The following is a 15,602-nucleotide window of genomic DNA, read 5'->3' as shown; positions in this document are numbered from 1 at the left end:
TAGGGGGGCGGTGATGTAGGCGTGACCTGACAGCGGTGGTAAACTCATTCTGAATTTTCTAAATTGGGACAAAGGTTAGCTTTTAAATTGTATCTTATACTATCTTATACTATTGTTTTAACGGTCTGATATTTTTATTCCACATCATGGTAAGATAAAAACAATTCTATTTTCTTTAACTTCGTATCTGTTATAAACTCAAAACTTTTTAAAAACCACAACATAGATTTTGATAAATATATCTTATTGTTTTAATCAGTCCGATGCTCTTTTGTTATAGATAAACGAGCGCGCTCACTTCTTCTATTTAACTTTGTCAAACTAACTAGTTTTTAAATTCTAATGATAGGAAAAACTACCGCATTGTTTAACTAACATGTCATTGCTTTTTTGTTTTATTTTCTACATTTTAACAACACTAGTCTCCACTTGTAGGGAAATAAACATTCTTTGTACGTTTTACGCACACGTTTGATGTTTTTTCTTGATATGTATGTGAAAACACTTTAATAAAAACATCCCTTTACCCCATTTAACACATTTTCATCATTTAAAGTTTAAAGCACATAACATTGGCCCGACATACACACAAACACATTGTCATAAATTCCTTAAGTTCACTATAAGGTGAATAAGATGGCCGCTTAGACGGGGGGCTGGGGGGTGTACAAAACAGGTGTCCAAACAGGTGTCCAGTTATGGGAGGGGGGTGGAATTTTTATTAGGGTAATAAAATCAATCATTTTGACACAATGTATACTACCATCTCTCTAATCCCACCACTGTCTTGGCTTTTTACTCTTCAAATTTTGGATTTTATTTGCGCAATATTTATTTTTTGCTTGTTTGATATGCCATTAGACAATATTCCTTGCCTTCTACCATTTTTTAGTTTTCCCATGTTTTTGGTAATTGTCTGCCGACTTTTTACAGCACCTTTGATTTCTCCAGTCATCTAAGGTTTGTCATATGTTATAGCTTTCCTTTGCAGTGGCACACATATTTGCAGAGCTGTTTGGATATGAGTATTACAAATCTCCACTTTTTTCTCAATATCCTCAGCTTCATACAGAAGGAACCAATCAGTAATGGCCATAGGGCTTCTCTTCCTTCTAGTGTTGTTTTTGGCGGCCTGTTTTAATTTTAGTTTTAGTCTAGTCTTTGTGTGAAGCTGTCATTTTAGTTTTTATTAGTTTTAATCACGTTTATACTCTTTTTAGCCTAGACAAGTTTCAGTCGACTAAAAGTCTGAGCATTTTAGTCTTATTTTAGTCAGAATGGCTACGCCACATATTGCTCCAGAGCCTGACCGTCCTGACGGATAGATTAGAGATGCTCCTCTGCCTTCATTTGGTTTGAGTCCATCCTTTGGGTGCTGTATTCTGTAACAGTTGGTGGCTATAGAGATGCATAATGCAGGAGAATTACAAAAATAAACAGTCTTTAATTCAAACGAAAACTCAGGCGATAGGAGAATAACCACGAGAACGTACAACCACAAACAGATCAACTAAAGATAATACAGGACAAAGAAACAGGGGAAAGACAGGGCTATATATACCAACCAAAGGAGGGACTTATGAGTAAGTTAACAAGGAACAGGTGACTAATTGATAATGAGGACAGGAACAAAACCAAATAAGGGCATACAGGAACTTAACGGGAACATACATGTGACAGAAATAATATGTTTATTTTTATTTTGCAAACATATTTTATAACAAGACACATACTCAGACATTGCTTTAAAAGCTCATATGCAGAAACACTTCATACTACCGTATATCAACCACAACATGTGCTGTGATTTGCTGATCTGACATTTTATAAAAGGCTTATTTATTGTTAGGTGTTTAGATGATTTGAGCTTTCAGTTCCTACAAAATTTTTAATTAATATTGTTTTTATAGATAGTCTGAAAGGCTCCGAGTCTTGAGTATTTCCCAACCACTCACAATTCTTGCTTAGAAAATGAACATGCTTACTTTTGAATTTAATTAGGCACTTTAATTTATTTGAAAACAGTCAATACATTAAATGATTCTGTAAATACATTCTGTTAAAATCGTAACAGCAGTAAATTTGAAGTCCAGTGACAGATTTAACAATTAATGAACAATTCATTCAGTTCGTTTTAAATGTTTCTTAGGCACATGTACGTAAGTGCTGTAGTTTTAAAATACCCCCTAAATATCTCCATCCATGTTTCGGGGGAATCTGACTAACAGGGCAGGAAGTAACCACTCTGCAGCAGACGAAGGAGCCTTCTGTTGCTGGAGCTGAACTCAAGCAAATGTGTCCCACTGAAGAGATAAATGTTATCTGGAACAAAAGAAGTCAGTAAAATTCTAATGCTAGAATAATTTCTTTGTATTGTTGCAGATCTGTAGAACAGGAAGTTAGAAACACCTACCGTTGGACATGTGGGCTGCTGTAACCTGTCCAGTCACCCCTGGAAATCCATTTTTCACTTGTTGGGGATTCCTTTTGTCCATCTTCTTCTCCCTCTCATCATAGCTACCAAACAAGGAAATTTTCAATTCTGATGACTTTTCAGAGTACATTTTAAGGCAGGGGTTACCAGACACGGTCCTGGAGGGCCGGTGGTGTGCTGCAGAGTTTAGCTCCAACCCTGATTAAACACACCTGAACCAGCTAATCAAGCTCAAACTAGTTATACTTGAAACTTCCAGACAGGTGTGTTGAGGCAGTTATGAGCTAAACTCTGCAGGACCTAGGCTGTCCAGGATCAAGTTTGGTGACCCCTGTTTTAAGGGCTTTTATTTGTGCACTTGACTCACCTATAGTAATATTTGTCAAAGAAGAGCAATGTTTTTCCTGAATTGTGGACGGCAGCATCAACTTTTGTCACAGATGCTGGCAGACCAAAGCTGCTGAGAGGCTTAGGATAGCCGGGCTCAAGAGTTTGGCCATTAAAAGCCCAGACTTGTTTACCTGTAAATAAATACAGGCTACAATAAGAGTTTTTCTGAGCACGGAAATACAGATTGTAAGTGTGATTTTGGTTTCAGCATTCCCAGATTGTTTGAGTAGATACTTTTGAAAAAGAAAACTTTATCTTGCGCTGGATCCTCATAAGCAGCATCTATATTATCAGGAGCGTTGGGCCAGAAACTCTTGATCGGATGTTGTGCTGCACTTCTGCTTGAAGAACTACGCCAGAAAGAGCTGCAGAGAGAGACATTCAATTTAAATATTTATGTTTATACTGGATAAAAAAAGCACACAAGATTGGTATATGTTTGTATTACCTGTCCTTGAAGAACACTGTTTCTCCCCTAAATGTCGTCACTGCATCCCAGACCAGGTTTTGGCAATCTGGTTGTGTTACTAGTTTTGGGCTTGGTGAACCTGATGTGATTACCACATAGAAAACAAACAACTTAATATTTTTGGCTCAGAAATTATAGATATTCTCTTGGTGATCATATTACCATAGAGCGACTGAATCCCTTCAATGTCATCAGAGGACAGAGGGGAACGATCTGGATCAGTAAAGGTGTATGTAGGAAACATCAGAGCGCCAGGAATGTTGGAATGAGAAAGACCCAAAGAGTGACCAAACTCATGGGCGGCCACCAAGAACAGGACATGGCCTGTTGAGAAATTAAGCAGAATATTTTGGGTACAAAGTAAAAAGGTTAATTGCCACTTTAAAAAGGTGAGGCTTTGAAAAATATTTCAGCAAAAAAAAAAAAAAAAGAAGAAAGAAAAGAAAGAAACTCACCTATAGATGAGCGGAATGTGAAAGACTCATCATCATCGAAATGTGCATCTCCACCGATTCCAGAACCAGGAGCAAAGGCATGAGCCAAAGTGCCTAGTGGTCCATCAAATGTCATACCATCACCATGATCTGTAAGAAAGAGTTTATTTGTCTTCTCTCCTTAATTACATTCACACACACACACACACTATATATATATATATATATATATATATATATATATATATATATATATATATATATATATAAGATTATATATATAGAGAGAGAGATGAAGGAATGAAAAATAGAGAATCTGTATTTTAAAAATTCTGAATTCTTATGCATCGAATAGAATAGAAATAAAAAAATTTAACTGATTTAAACTGATTATTTGATTTTAATCAGAACTTGCTTTTAACATGTATATAACCAAAATACCACGTTTAAATTTAGTTCAAAAGAATTCATCAAAATGAAATCACATGGTTGTTATACAAAATATGAATATAGATAAATTAATAGATGAAACTTACCTTTTATAGCAAAGGAGATCATAATGTGAGCTGTGCCCCTGTTGATACGTGTAAATTTCAGAGGAGTGACTTTGGCCCAGACCTGCAGGGCTTTCTCCATGGATTCATCCACTTCAGCTTTTGACATGTCAGGGGTGTAGTTCACGATTCTGTGGAAATTGATTATTCTTTGTATCTGCTTCTTTCACTTTGCTTTTTTCCAGTGATGCAAAGAGAACTGTTAATATACACACCTGTAGGTGAGCTCTTTGGTCTGCCATTTGGGTTTTCCATCAAATGTGGAGTACGCAGCAACATCTGGAACACCACAGCGGGGCTTCTTCATCATCTCCAGTGTTTCTTCGTCCAGCTTTCCAGTCACCTTAAGCCTGAAAAACTTCTGCATCTCTTTCAGCTTCTTGGACAGTTGATCGTTGTATGGTTCTGGGCGAAAAGGGTCAGTGTATGATAAGTCTTTCAGATTGTAGAAGTTTCTCAGGTAATCCTAAAAGGCAAATAAACAAGGAATTATTGGACAAACTATGGGCAATTGCAAAACATGCAAATACAAGTATTACATGAAAAACAACATACCTCTGCAATGGCTATATCTTTGTCAGATGGCTGTGAAATCGGTCCAGCGTGAATAACAAGCAGCAGGCTTGCGATAAAAAACAGCTGGCGATGAATACCCATGTTGTGAGCCGCTTCTTGTGCTTGTTTGCTTCGCTTCTATTTGATTAGTGGCACGACTTTACTTATATACTCTTAAAACTGAGGTGATGAGCAACAGGTGAAATTAAACCATCAAACTGACAGGCATAATAATTAAAGGATTTTTAGCTTTCTTGCCACAGCCTCTTCCTCCTCGCCCAGATAGGTGAGCGTGATTTCACCAAGTACAACAACATCCTTGTTGATCCTGGAAGGTCATTCCAATCAACCAATCAAAATTGAGGGATAGCTTTTCAGGAAATATCTGTTTTAGATTTATGATCAGGGTTAGGTGCTTCTACACCCTTGTTAATAAGCTATCATTTCACACTGATTTTACGAATAAATTATGGGTAGGGTTAGGTTTAGGGATTGGGTTAAGTCTATATTTTTTTGACAGTAATGTTGATCCAAGATCAACAAAAGATGTTGAACCAGGAACATGTCTTACTTGGCAATATAACTGCGACCACCCAGATATTTGTATTATTTCTCTTCCTCATACCTTTATTTAACGTCAACATTTTAAAGCGCTTCTATGTTTTATAAACACAAACAAGAGCAAATTTATGTTTTTTTAAATGTTATGATAAAAAACAGTGATAACATTACAAGCACTGCAGGGGTGTATAAAATACTTACTTGATTACTGTACTTAAAGGGGTCATCGGATGCCCATTTTCCACAAGTTAATATGATTATTTTAGGGTCTTAATGAAAACTTTATAACGTACTTTGGTTAAAATTTCTCAATGGTAGTGTAAAACAACACCCTTTTTACCCGGTCAAAAACAACTCTTTTCAGAGCAAGCCGTTTCCTTGCATGCTGCTTTAAATGCAAATGAGCTCTTCTCACCCCACCCCTCTCTTCCGAGCTGTTCTCTGAGAGACGGTAAACTTTAGCCGCATTCATCATGAAACTTGCTAACTAGCACTTTGCAAAGATTCATAAAAAAAAAAAAAATTTTTAAAAACATATACTCACTTCTTCTGAAGGTGAAGCTGAATCACGAAAGATTCGCGTGAACATTGACACATTTAGGTAGATTGCGGTGGCGCATTCCCTTAATAAACAAATGTAATCCACTGCATCTTCAGCGGCTCAGATGTTGGGAATAAATTACGACTGCTATGTAAACTTTCATCAGGGAAATTTCTGACTTCAAATGTAGCCATCAAATCTGAGGAGGAATACTAAGATGAAAAAGTTTCATCATTATATGTGAATGAGCAACATTATATGTTAAATTAACCATAAATCATGTTTAGTGATGCTCTCAGCAGGGAGCGGATAAATGGCATTATAATCATATACTGATATTACATGTTTTGCTAATTAATAAATATAATTAGTCATAAATATTAACAAAAAATGCTGAGAAAAATCTCTAAATGCAATTAAAAAATACAATTAAAAGGTTAATTATTGTTACAGAAAGGGGCGCTGTATAGACAATACAAAAACTGGCTTTTTCAACAAGCCATTATTGTATGTTTTGATGTTTTACCGTAAATATAAACACATTGCCTTGTTTAAAAAAAACTCAGCATATTGCAGCATATAAGGTAGTTAATTCATGCTTTTATCTTCTAGTTAAAATGAAATTAAATTTAAATTTAAACTTAAAGCAACACTTAAAAGACCTTCTCTCATATCCTGAAATTGATTGATTTTTTTTCTTTATCCACTTTTAAAATGGTAAATGTTAGGATTTCTGTTAAAGTTTGGTAATGCCAATTGCTATTTACTTCATTTCAGAACAAAATAAATCTCAGGGAAAGCCCCAATTTAGGAAACAAAGCTGTGCATGTTTGCGCAAAGAGCATGAGGTCAGCTTAAAGGGCATTATGTAAGATCTGCAGGTAATGCCAACTGTTGTCACTCTTTATTGTCAGAGGAATGAGTAATGATTTATAATGAATAAACTAATGACTGGGGCTTTCAAGCTTTAAAAAATGAATAATAAAACTATCACTAAAATGGTCCATTTGACTTTTCAGCACTTCTGAAGCCATAGAACAGTCAGCATCAAGTGGGACGTCCACCATGTACAGAACTGCAGAAACGTGCCTCCAGAAGTTACTTGAACTGTTAAACATCTTGAACTGTTAAACATCTTGAACTGTTAAACATCTTGAACTGTTAAACTGTTAAACATCTTGAACTGTTAAACTGGCATCACTCTTAAAGTGTCCTTTGTTTTTGATTTCTTTTCCCACATGGTGATTGAACGTAATGGTAAAACAACTATTATATATTATACTACATAAAATTACTGCCTCCTGTACTTTTTGTTTTTATGTGTCTTTGATTCTTTCATTTGTAGTTATTGTCAAATTGCGTTTTCATATTGTTTTATTCAGTTTAAAAACAAAATTTAAAAAAAGGGGAAAAGTAACTGTTTCTTGCCTTGAATATGTGGGTATTTAAGACAAGATTATATATACTAAAAATAACTTTCACCAAAAAATGTGTATTATTAAATATTTAAAATTTAGTTGTAGTTGTCACTACCTGGTTGTAAACCACAAACACACAACGAGGAAGATGACGGTTCAAACAGTCTTTAATAAATGCAATGCCATCAGCAGCCATATCACCCTGCAGCCCAAAACTGGTTACCCACTGAAGCTAAGCAGGGTTCAGTACCTGGATGGGAGACCTCCTGGCCTCCTAATCATCCCCCATACACTGACTGGCTGAATCACTCGGTCTCCTCTCCACCAATAAACTGGTGTGTGGTGGGCGTTCTGGTGCAATATGGCTGCCGCCACATCATCCAGGTGGATTCTGCACATTGGTGGTGGATGAGGAGACTCCCCCCTTTCATGTAAAGTGCTTTGAGTACCCAGAAAGCGCTATATAAATGTAATTAATTATTAAATCATAAGTAAATCAATACACTAGCAAACAAAGAAGCACACCCATACACTGACGATTCCGGACCAAAGTCAAATTAAGTACAAGGACTTAATAGAACAAACAAAGAGAACTAAGTAGGACACTGCTGAATAGAATGACTAATAAAATCAGTAACCAAAGTAACAAATAACAAAACTGACAGGCAGGGAGAAAACAAACTCGGAAAAAAACAACTCAAACTGAACATAACTGTGACAGCAGTAATATTTTAAATAGGTGTTAGATATTGAATAATAATATAATACAGTAAAATATAATACTGTAAAAATACATCTATTAAAAACTTAAATTATTATTATTATTACTTAATTATATTGTTATTATTAAATTATAACTGTAAATTATTATTAGATTGTAACGGGAGCAAGCCCCCCAAATTATTATTTCGAGTTAGTTAAACTAAAATACCTTTCATTTTCTTTTTCGGGCTCTAGACAAGACAAAATGTGTCAAGTCAAAATATTTATATATTTTAGTGTTTAGCTTTTAGTTCCCAGATAAACTCAAGATGGAGCACAAACAAAGCCACCGATACACAATGTGCCAGTCACACAATAGTACAAACACAAAAACTTGGGTTTAAATAACACACTTACAAAAATAAAGCTTGCTTTTTCAAGTCAAAGAATGTTATTTAGAAAAATGCAACAATTACAATATTCAATTCACGTAAGAAAGAAGTTTAAAATCTTAAAGTACCTGCATCAGGCGAATGAGGCGAAAAAAAGTTTAAAATGAAAATTAAAAACAGACGTTTTGCCGTATTAGTTTAAAAACTGACCTTGTATGAAATATTTACATCTTTTATAGAAGGTATTATCTTTATTAATTCCAAAAATTAAAATCTTACAAAAATTAAAAAAATTCACATAACAAAATGAAAATGGTTGTGAGGAGTTTTACAAAAAAATTACAAAACTCTTGCATAGTAACTGAAATAACCGTGGTATTTGTGGTAAGACCATAGTAAGCACACAATGCACAACTCATTATGGTTAGACCAGTGTAAATATGTTTTATATAAAATAAAGTAAATTTTGTGTTCTGACATCACAACATTTATAGACATCGCTTTTACATTATTTAGGATGACTCTAATTGTTATAGTCACACACACCAAAAAAAAGATTTCAGTTAAGTGACTGAGTAAACTTTATATTTGTACAACATATCAAAATTCCCCAACGTCTTCCTAATGGATGCCTGTTCCGGTTTCAGGCCACGTCCCCTTAATAAAGTTTTATAAAAAAAAATCAAAAGCAGGTTTTGTGTGAGGGTTAGGAGATTGAAAAATTAGCTCAGAGTACATTCTGCACTCTTCATTGCTATGTACTTTTTCTGCATTGTGGCTGATTTGTAGATTTTGCATGCCCCATGTATTTCCTGTGGTGGCCAATTTTGACAACGAACAAGACAATCAAGACTATTTTTAAGATCATTTAGTATTTTCTAATCATGCCCATATTTCTGTGTTCATATAGCAAGTGCACTATGTAAGGGATAGTGTAGTGTATCATATGGTACACTTTATATGTAACTCAAAACTTATTTTTAAAAATTTTCAACCTATTCAACAACAAGTGTGATCTCCACTGTGTGTAGATTTGCAGAAACATGCCTCCAGTAATTACCTTAAGCTGGTTTCTGAAACACCCAATGGTGCAACTTGGACACATTGTCAGTAATGAACCAAGGGTTATAGAGTGTTTCAGGTCTTAGCTCATTGATTTCATTCCTGTACTCGGTCCCACTTTCTATTAGGTGGCCTTAACTACTATGTACTTAAATTTATATTAATAATTTGATACAATGCACCTAGTGAGTACATACATGTTTTTACATTGGACTTCTATTTTTAAAAATACCTGCATGTAATTACATCTGTAATTAATTTCTGTAATTACATTTATTATTACACTGTTGACCCATCTCTTACACCATAACCCACCCTAAAGGTCACTGCACACTGCCTCCGAAACTTTCGTCCGTCAAAAAAAATTCAGATCAGGTTCAATTTTCTACGTTTTCACATCCGTAGCATGCATTTGGATAGGAAAGGATGGGGAATATGAAAAAACAGAAAAACGCACATGAAAATTTTGGACTCAGTGTGCAATGGCCTTTAAACTTACCCATACCACCAGTCCCTGTCCCTAACCTTACCTGTATCCCACCTCAATAGCAGCAAAAGTGGTTTGCCATACAATATGAACACAATAAGTAATTTATAAGTCATAAATACATAGTAGTTAAGGCCAAGTGGAACCCTGTACTGTATCCCTGTCATTTCTAATTGGTTAACCAATGCTGTGTCTCAGTCTCCCCTATTTAACACTCCCACATTTGGTGTGAAGCTGGTTAATAAACAGACAAAAAACTGTTTTTTTTTTTTTATCAGACTGCTGAAATCTTTATTTTGAAATTGCATCAATCATAAGAAATGTTTTATTGTGTCCTTTTGTTGCACATGATAGTTTAAAGCATGCTAAACTACCCACTTTTCTGTAAAATAAGTTAGAAAGTTAATACATTAGTTAATAATTTACTTTCAAATACTGACGGTTCAGATTCTCCTTCATGCAGGCCGTATATTGCTGAGCCTTAAAGAAAAACTCAACATTAACTGACTAACAGGGCAGGAAATAACTGTTGTTGAGAACACGGAGCAGCTTGTTGTTGTAGGCGCCAAACTCAAACATCTTTGTTCCGCTGAAGAGATAGTTGAAACCTAAATATGATCATGAAAGAGTGCGTTAGATGGGATTTTACTTCAGATTTTCTTGTTTGTAAGTCTCTTTGAATAAAAGCAGCTGTTAAATGAATGAAAGTAAATATTGTGTTACTTTTCACAAAACCCATACCTTTATACTGGAAGGCTGCGGTCACCTTTCCTGTCATTCCAGGGAAAACGTTTTCCACCGGTTTAGGATAACCTTTCTCTACTTTGCGTTTTTCCTCATTATAACTGCACAAAATAAATTCATGTTAATTGAAGGTTCTTGATAAATATGACCAACTCAATCAGACTAAGTGATTTACTGACCTATAAATCTGGTCGTCGACGAAAAACAGGATTTTGTAGCTGGTCTCATCGTAGAGGACTGCATCGACTTTCTGCACTTTTCTTGGCAAATGGAACATGCTGAGACTCTTGGGATATCCCTGTGCCATATCATAGCCATAGAGCGCCCAGACCTTCTCACCTGAGGTGTGACAACATTATATTTCACATCTCATATGACATAGTTATCTTCACTCTTAAAAATAAGCATTCTTTATTGGCATCTATGGTTCCACGAAGAACCTTTAACATCCATGCACTCTTGAAGTTTTCACAAAAGAACCATTTCTGGTTCCCAAAAGAACCTGTCAGTGAACAGTTCTTAAAAGAACCATGTTTTCCTCAGTGTAAATTTTTTTTTAATAATCTAAATAACCCTTTTCCATTATAAAGAACCTTTTGTGCATTGGAAAAGTCCTATGAATGTTAAAGGTTCTCACTGAAAGGTTCTTTGAGGAACCTAAAATGGTTCTTCTATGGCATCCCTACAAAACCCCCTTTTGGAACCTTATTTTTAAGAGTTCTGTCATTTATATTCATATGGTTTTTACCTTTGATAATGAAGACTTTGTCCGCCAATGGACTCTCGAATGCTGCATCAATATGACCTGGAATCTCAGGCCAGAAGCTTGTGATGAGATGTTGTTCAACGGTTGCACTCAGAGGATAACTGCGCCAGAAGAAGCTGCAAAATAAAGCCAGATACAGACTGGTCAGATCCGACTCGTCACTGCTCACAAGGACATGTTGACATCAGCAAGCATTTCTGTCTCTTTACCTGGCCTTGAAGAACATGATCTCTCCACGGAGCATGGTGACAGCGTCCAGGACCAGTTTGGGATCGCATTTGTTTGGGGTAACTGGTGGTGTGGGTTTTGGACCAGTGATATCAGTGTTTTTGCCTGTTTAATAAAAAAAAAGTCAAAATATTAGAAACATCACTTTCACCGTCTTTTCAAACCATCACTAATGTGTCCAATTTGTAGCATATTACCATAAAGAGACTGGATTCCATCGACATCGTCTTTAGGGAGGACAAAGGTATCGATGTCTCTGTAAACGTAGGTGGGATACATCAGTGCACCCGGATCCTGGGAATGTTCGAGCCCTAGAGAGTGTCCGAACTCATGTGCAGCCACCAGGAACAAATTGTAACCTGAGGAATAAGTGGGAATGTAAATACAGCAGCGTTTTTATTTTGTGCAATGGTACAAGCTGGAGATGTTTCAAAAGTAATCTGCCCTCACCTTGATGAGATCTGTAGAAGAAAGTCTCGTCATCGTCAAAATGGGCATCACCACCGATCCCTTCAAATGGAGGGAAAGCGTGAGCCAGAAAACCATCTGGTCCATCAAAGGGGTAACCATCCCGATGATCTGGAAAGAAGAAGATATTTGTTTTTTTAAAGCACTCTTAAACTCTCTCTCTATATATATGGTAAAAAAAAAAAAAAAAAAAAGCAGTCAACAAATTCAAAAAACATGTAAAAAAAAAAAAAAAAAAAGTATTGGCAGAAGTTGGCATATATGTGTGTGTGTGTGTGTGTATTTTAAAATATATTCATATATATATATATATATATATATATATACTGCAATAATATGTAATCCAAATTATTTCCCTTTTATCTCTATTATTATTTTTCTACTAAACATACACAAAAAAATAACATTAAAATTATATGAAATATATTTTTTAAACTATGTATTGCAAAAATCCTATTTTTGTGTAAATTTTCATTTAAAATATAATAAATAAATAATATTTCTATGGAAGATATTAAAACTTGATTTCATAGAGTTTGTCTTTATAAGCTGGCAGACTTTTTCACTTGTTTTTAACTTGTTTGTACGCAGAAGAATCTGACAGTGCAAAAAGACAAAATACACTTGCACTGAAAACATTAAAAAGTCTTAATTTCTTATGTATTGTAAAACAGTAAATTTAACTTGCTTTAAGGATTTTAACTTATAACAAGACTAAAATACTAATTAAAAACAGGACGTTTTGCAGTTCTAATGGTTAGTTTAAAAAAACTGACCTCCAACAGCAAAAGAGATCATGATGTCAGCAGTGCCGCTGTAGATACGGGTGAATTTCAGAGGAGTGACATCTGCCCACACTTGAAGGGCCCTTTTGATGGAATCATCCACCTCTGCTACGGACATATCAGGGGTGTAGTTCTCAATCCTGGAACAAAAGACAGTAAAATAAATGTTACAAGTCCGTTTTAATCAGTTTTGTCTTGAACAGTTTTGTCTGTTAGCAGGTCTCACCTGTAGGTCAGATCATGTTTTTTCCACTTGTAGTCTCCTTGAAAAGTGGAGTACGCTGCAACGTCTGGGACCCCACAGCGTGGCTTCTTCATCACATCCAGCGTCTCTTCATCCAGCTTCCCTGTTATCTTGAGTCTAAAGAACTGCTGCATCTCTTTCAACCTCAGACTTATGGCACTGGAGCGGGTTTTAGCGTCAGAAGTGGTCTGCTGTGGTAGGCCATATAGCTGAGTCAGGTAATTCTGAAAAAAACATCAATGTTAGTTTACATTCTGTATCTAACAGCACCGTCAAAGTAGTTCAAAGTATGCAAATTACCACTGCAATGCTCTCTCTGTCTTTATCAGCAGGTGGAGCTATTGGGCCGGTGTAACCGGAAACCACCAAAGCGATAAGAACGCACAGCTTGTAGTAGCTCTTCATGTTGCTTCTCTTGTAGTAGCTCTTAATATTCCCCTCTTATATACACCAAAGACGGACAGATTGTGCAACACGACACTGAGTCACATATTGCACCTTTCGCCACAGGAAACAAAATCAGGTAATGGCATGCGACCAAATACACACACACACACACACACATATATACATATAATAAATAGATTCTACTGAGCACTGTCTAGTTCTAGTTGTAATGAAATCTCCTTTCGTTATTTATATAAAAACATTTATTTTAAAATATTTACACTAGGAATGGTCAACTCTCAACCAACCCAGGGACCCCCTAATACATTCCTGCATTTAGTAGATTTAGTAGCTGATAATAATAAAACAGTATACTGTATAATATGTGAGAATATGATCATTTTTATTTATGTATAGCTAGACCATATATTTACACACACACACACGTTTAATACTGTGTCACATCAACTTTAAATAGCCTTATAGTGTTTAATTGTTTTGGAATATACCCCAGCGATTTAAGACTGGTTTTGTGGTCCAGGGTCATACACACACACACACACACACACACATATATATATATATATATATATATATATATAGGTCCTTCTCAATAAATTAGCATATTGTGATAAAGTTCATTATTTTCTGTAATGTACTGATAAACATTAGACTTTCATATATTTTAGATTCATTACAACACAACTGAAGTAGTTCAAACCTTTTATTGTTTTAATATTGATGATTTTGGCATACAGCTCATGAAAACCCAAAATTCCTATCTCAAAAATTTGCATATCATGAAAAGGTTCTCTAAACGAGCTATTAACCTAATCATCTGAATCAACTAATTAACTCTAAACACCTGCAAAAGATTCCTGAGGCTTTTAAAAACTCCCAGCCTGGTTCATTACTCAAAACCGCAATCATGGGTAAGACTGCCGACCTGACTGCTGTCCAGAAGGCCATCATTGACACCCTCAAGCAAGAGGGTAAGACACAGAAAGAAATTTCTGAACGAATAGGCTGTTCCCAGAGTGCTGTATCAAGGCACCTCAGTGGGAAGTCTGTGGGAAGGAAAAAGTGTGGCAGAAAACGCAGCGCAACGAGAAGAGGTGACCGGACCCTGAGGAAGATTGTGGAGAAGGACCGATTCCAGACCTTGGGGGACCTGCGGAAGCAGTGGACTGAGTCTGGAGTAGAAACATCCAGAGCCACCGTGTACAGGCGTGTGCAGGAAATGGGCTACAGGTGCCGCATTCCCCAGGTCAAGCCACTTTTGAACCAGAAACAGCGGCAGAAGCGCCTGACCTGGGCTACAGAGAAGCAGCACTGGACTGTTGCTCAGTGGTCCAAAGTACTTTTTTCGGATGAAAGCAAATTTTGCATGTCATTCGGAAATCAAGGTGCCAGAGTCTGGAGGAAGACTGGGGAGAGGGAAATGCCAAAATGCCTGAAGTCCAGTGTCAAGTACCCACAGTCAGTGATGGTCTGGGGTGCCATGTCAGCTGCTGGTGTTGGTCCACTGTGTTTTATCAAGGGCAGGGTCAATGCAGCTAGCTATCAGGAGATTTTGGAGCACTTCATGCTTCCATCTGCTGAAAAGCTTTATGGAGATGAAGATTTCATTTTTCAGCACGACCTGGCACCTGCTCACAGTGCCAAAACCACTGGTAAATGGTTTACTGACCATGGTATTACTGTGCTCAATTGGCCTGCCAACTCTCCTGACCTGAACCCCATAGAGAATCTGTGGGATATTGTGAAGACAAAGTTGAGAGACGCAAGACCCAACACTCTGGATGAGCTTAAGGCCGCTATCGAAGCATCCTGGGCCTCCATAACACCTCAGCCGCATTGCCACGCCGCATTGAAGCAGTCATTTCTGCAAAAGGATTCCCGACCAAGTATTGAGTGCATAACTGAACATAATTATTTGAAGGTTGACTTTTTTTGTATTAAAAACACTTTTCTTTTATTG

The 15,602-nt window shown here is 36.3% G+C and overlaps 2 protein-coding genes across 2 annotated transcripts; both read right to left on the bottom strand.

Moving 5' to 3' along the window:
• Positions 1-1,460: 1,460 nt before the first annotated feature.
• On the bottom strand, positions 1,461-4,938 carry LOC306863803 (collagenase 3-like; the record flags this gene model as incomplete). Its single annotated transcript, XM_079407354.1, has 11 exons — positions 1,461-1,510; positions 2,227-2,322; positions 2,414-2,517; positions 2,802-2,955; positions 3,059-3,189; positions 3,273-3,372; positions 3,456-3,617; positions 3,749-3,877; positions 4,264-4,412; positions 4,497-4,747; positions 4,837-4,938. 11 exons carry the CDS (start codon positions 4,936-4,938, stop codon positions 1,461-1,463), a joined length of 1,428 nt encoding a protein of 475 aa, XP_079263480.1.
• A 5,333-nt stretch (positions 4,939-10,271) lies between these two features.
• Positions 10,272-13,732, bottom strand: LOC306863989 (collagenase 3-like). Its single transcript, XM_079407634.1, has 10 exons — positions 13,535-13,732; positions 13,217-13,458; positions 12,982-13,130; positions 12,188-12,316; positions 11,935-12,096; positions 11,719-11,842; positions 11,492-11,625; positions 10,923-11,082; positions 10,741-10,844; positions 10,272-10,607 (listed from the first exon to the last, which is right to left on the bottom strand). The coding sequence occupies exons 1-10, from the start codon at positions 13,637-13,639 to the stop codon at positions 10,507-10,509; spliced, it is 1,410 nt and encodes a 469-aa protein (XP_079263760.1). The 5' UTR covers positions 13,640-13,732; the 3' UTR covers positions 10,272-10,506.
• Between the last annotated feature and the right edge of the window lie 1,870 nt (positions 13,733-15,602).

This window comes from Barbus barbus (genome assembly GCF_936440315.1).
Source record: "Barbus barbus genome assembly, chromosome: 45".
In the NCBI taxonomy this organism is placed as follows: domain Eukaryota; kingdom Metazoa; phylum Chordata; class Actinopteri; order Cypriniformes; family Cyprinidae; genus Barbus; species Barbus barbus.
The sequence above is the reverse complement of the archived record's forward strand: the minus strand, read 5'-3'. Positions and strand labels throughout refer to the sequence as shown.

Coding starts and splice junctions, on each gene's coding strand:
- LOC306863989 (XM_079407634.1), bottom strand. CDS start 13,639: ATGAAGAGCTACTACAAGCTGTGCGTTCTTATCGCTTTGGTGGTTTCC. Junction 11,083..11,491: donor CAAAGTCTTCATTATCAAAG/GTAAAAACCATA, acceptor GTCACACCTCAG/GTGAGAAGGTCTGGGCGCTC. Junction 10,845..10,922: donor GTCGACGACCAGATTTATAG/GTCAGTAAATCA, acceptor TATTTTGTGCAG/TTATAATGAGGAAAAACGCA.